Below are 2,887 nucleotides of genomic sequence, written 5' to 3' on the forward strand. Positions count from 1 at the left end.
GGGCCTCTCACTGTTGTGGCCACTCCCGTTGCGGAGCACAGGCTCCGGACGCGCAGGCTCAGCGGCCGTGGCTCACGGGCCCAGCCGCTCCGCGGCACGTGGGATCTTCCCGGACCAGGGCAAGAACCCGTGTCCCCTGCATCAGCAGGCGGACGCTCAACCACTGCACCACCAGGGAAGCCCAGGAAGCTACTCTTTTGACTTCTGTCTCTATAGGTTAGTTTCACCTGTTTTTCAAAATCTGTACATGGATTCCTCCAGTATGTTCTCTTTTGTGCCTGGCTTCTTTTTGTCATCATAATGACTGTGAGAGTCATTGGTCTCATATGGTTTATTCTTTTTTGTTTTCTTGTATCTTTCCACTGTATAAATATATTACAATTTATCTAGTCTCCTGTTGCTAGACATTTGGGTTGTTTCCATTTTTAGGCTATTTTGAATAAAGCCGTCATAAACATTTTTTTACTGTCCTTTTAAGTGGCATCATCTATTGTACAGGCACCATAAAAAAATATGGGTTTGTATTTAAGAGATATCATTACCATTTACCATCAAAAGGGTATCTAAAAAGTAAGAAAACAAAGCTAAAAGTAACTGAGACATGGCAAGAAATAAAATATATAAAATTACCTTGGTGCGGTCAGGGAAGATTATTTCATAACATTTATTGTGTTTGTCTCATATATACAGCACATATTTACTATATAAATTTTTTTTAATATAGAAAATGTAAAGAAGAAGATAAAGAAAATATTGCTCCCCCCCCAACTCCATCCCCAGATAACCACTCTTTGTATTTGGGTATTTAACGAATATACAGTATAATATAGTTTATATATATATGTAGTTTATATATATTGTGTATTGGGCAGAAGTAGAGTGGAAATGAGGAAAGAAATCCTTGAGCACGTGTTTGTAAAGTAACCCTGAAAGCCCAAGTGCAAACAGGGCATCGTTTCTAATGGGTGAATAAAAGTCAATACGCCCCAGCCACTGCTCCTTTTGTGTGGCATCCTAATATACATGCAGAAAGGTTGATGGTAAGAATCTGGGGGAGGTTAAGTGTTTAGATTCGTAAGCATTGTAAATGTTTTACCCCATTTTCAGGTAGTTTGGGGTGTTATATTTCTTGACTAATTGAAGATGTAATCTCTCCAGTTTTAGCCACTGGCTCACAACACTGTTTTTTAAGTAGCCAATGATGAGAGAGTTCCATTAACATGGTGATGGCTGGAACTGGCTTACATGTAGGATCTCTTAATGTGTATTAACTAAATGGAAGTTTTTGTATTAAATCTGGAAAAGTTTGGATTTTGACTCAAGAGATTATTGACTGTTTCACAGTGTAAATATTTTTAAGTAGGGAAGAGACATACCCAGTCAACAAATCTTTGTTGAGCTGGCTTGATTTATTTCATTAAATCTGAGAAATAAACTTGAGAACCACGAACTGGAGGAAGTTTTCAGATGAGCTTAAGAGAGGAAGGAGAATGAAACGTGTATAACCAGAATACTAGGAAAAAGAACTTTTTAAGTGGGTGAGGGGGTGTAAGTAAATCACAACAGTTATGTATAAAATGAAAAATCTGAAAAATCCAAAGGTCCAAAACATAGAGCAATAAATGCAAAAAAAAAAAATAGTACAAACATATAAAGATTTTTAATATAATTATTCAGTTATATTTTAATGAGCGGGAAATTATATGTTGTGTTATATATACCATACAATGTGATTCAAATATTTCCTATGCATGTAAAGTAAAACATGCATAGGAAAAAAGAATAAAAATATATCAGCATGTTATCTGTGGTTATTTCTGGGAATTGAATTACAGATGGGTTTTTTTCCTTTATTTTTCTTTATTTTCCAATTTTTCTATACAGTACATATGTTACTTTTGACAACTGGGGGGAAAGGAAGGTTAGGGGTTTTTTCTCCTTTTTAACCTCTTTTTACCCCAGTAGTATTATAGTATTTGTAAAATGGCCCCCTCCCTTTAAAATCTCTTCATAAATTTCCTGGCTTCTTACTATTTAGTGGACAAATTCTAGAGAAAGGATGAGCTCTACCAAGGCTAGCCTTAAAATTGTTGTCTCTGAGTCAGAGACTTTTCATCTCTGCCATTCATTTACTAACCTTTACTATACCTGTAATTTTTTTTTAATGGATGACCATAATTATATTACAGTGAAAAGTTAACATCTATAATGTTTTCCTTGAAGTAGACTCAATAAACATGCCTTTGTTTTATCATATTTGACATACTTAATAAAATAAGCTGAAATAGAAGCCCAGTGTATCCTACCTGTGGCAACTAAAAATCAATATATTTTCCTCCATTGTTTTCAGGTGCTTAGCAAACTTTACCAATAGTCTTTCATTGCTTTGGATTAATTTATAGATAGGAACTAATACCAATAATAGGAATTACAGGCTAATATAAATGTTTTTAAACACATCTAAACCATGAAACAAGCGTGGGTTTCTTCTGTTTTTTCAGACCTCAGGAGAAAGAGGGTTCTTCTCAATGGAAAAATTGTTCATCTTATCCTAGAGTAAAGAAATAAGTGAACAAACAAGTAAGTTTTTACTTTGGGGAAATGCTCTTTAATTCCAACCCCGTTTTCATCTAAAATTGATTTAATTTTCTTAACAGTGTTTCATTTGGTAGAGCAGAATATAAAAGCCATACCCATGTGATTCAAGTAACTGGAGAAACCTCAGTCTTCTAGACCCTCATTACTCAGAGTATAGTGTCTGAATGTACAGAATCAGCATCACCAGGGAGCTGGTTAGAAATGCAAAATCTCAAATCCCAGCCCAGATCAACTGTATCAGAAACTGCTTTTTTTTTTTTTTTTTTTTTTTTTTTTTTTTTTTTTTTTT

At 34.8% G+C, this 2,887-nt stretch overlaps 1 protein-coding gene across 1 annotated transcript in view; it reads right to left on the reverse strand.

The window, feature by feature from the left end:
• Positions 1-2,248: 2,248 nt before the first annotated feature.
• LOC103074561 (uncharacterized) overlaps positions 2,249-2,887 on the reverse strand; it is a 16,599-nt gene continuing 15,960 nt past the window's right edge. The window contains 1 exon segment of the mRNA XM_082930862.1: positions 2,249-2,551. Coding sequence (XP_082786988.1) covers positions 2,547-2,551 — 5 coding nt within the window. The 3' untranslated portion in view covers positions 2,249-2,546.

This window comes from Lipotes vexillifer, unplaced genomic scaffold, assembly GCF_000442215.2.
Source record: "Lipotes vexillifer unplaced genomic scaffold, Lipotes_vexillifer_v1.1 scaffold536, whole genome shotgun sequence".
NCBI lineage: Eukaryota > Metazoa > Chordata > Mammalia > Artiodactyla > Lipotidae > Lipotes > Lipotes vexillifer.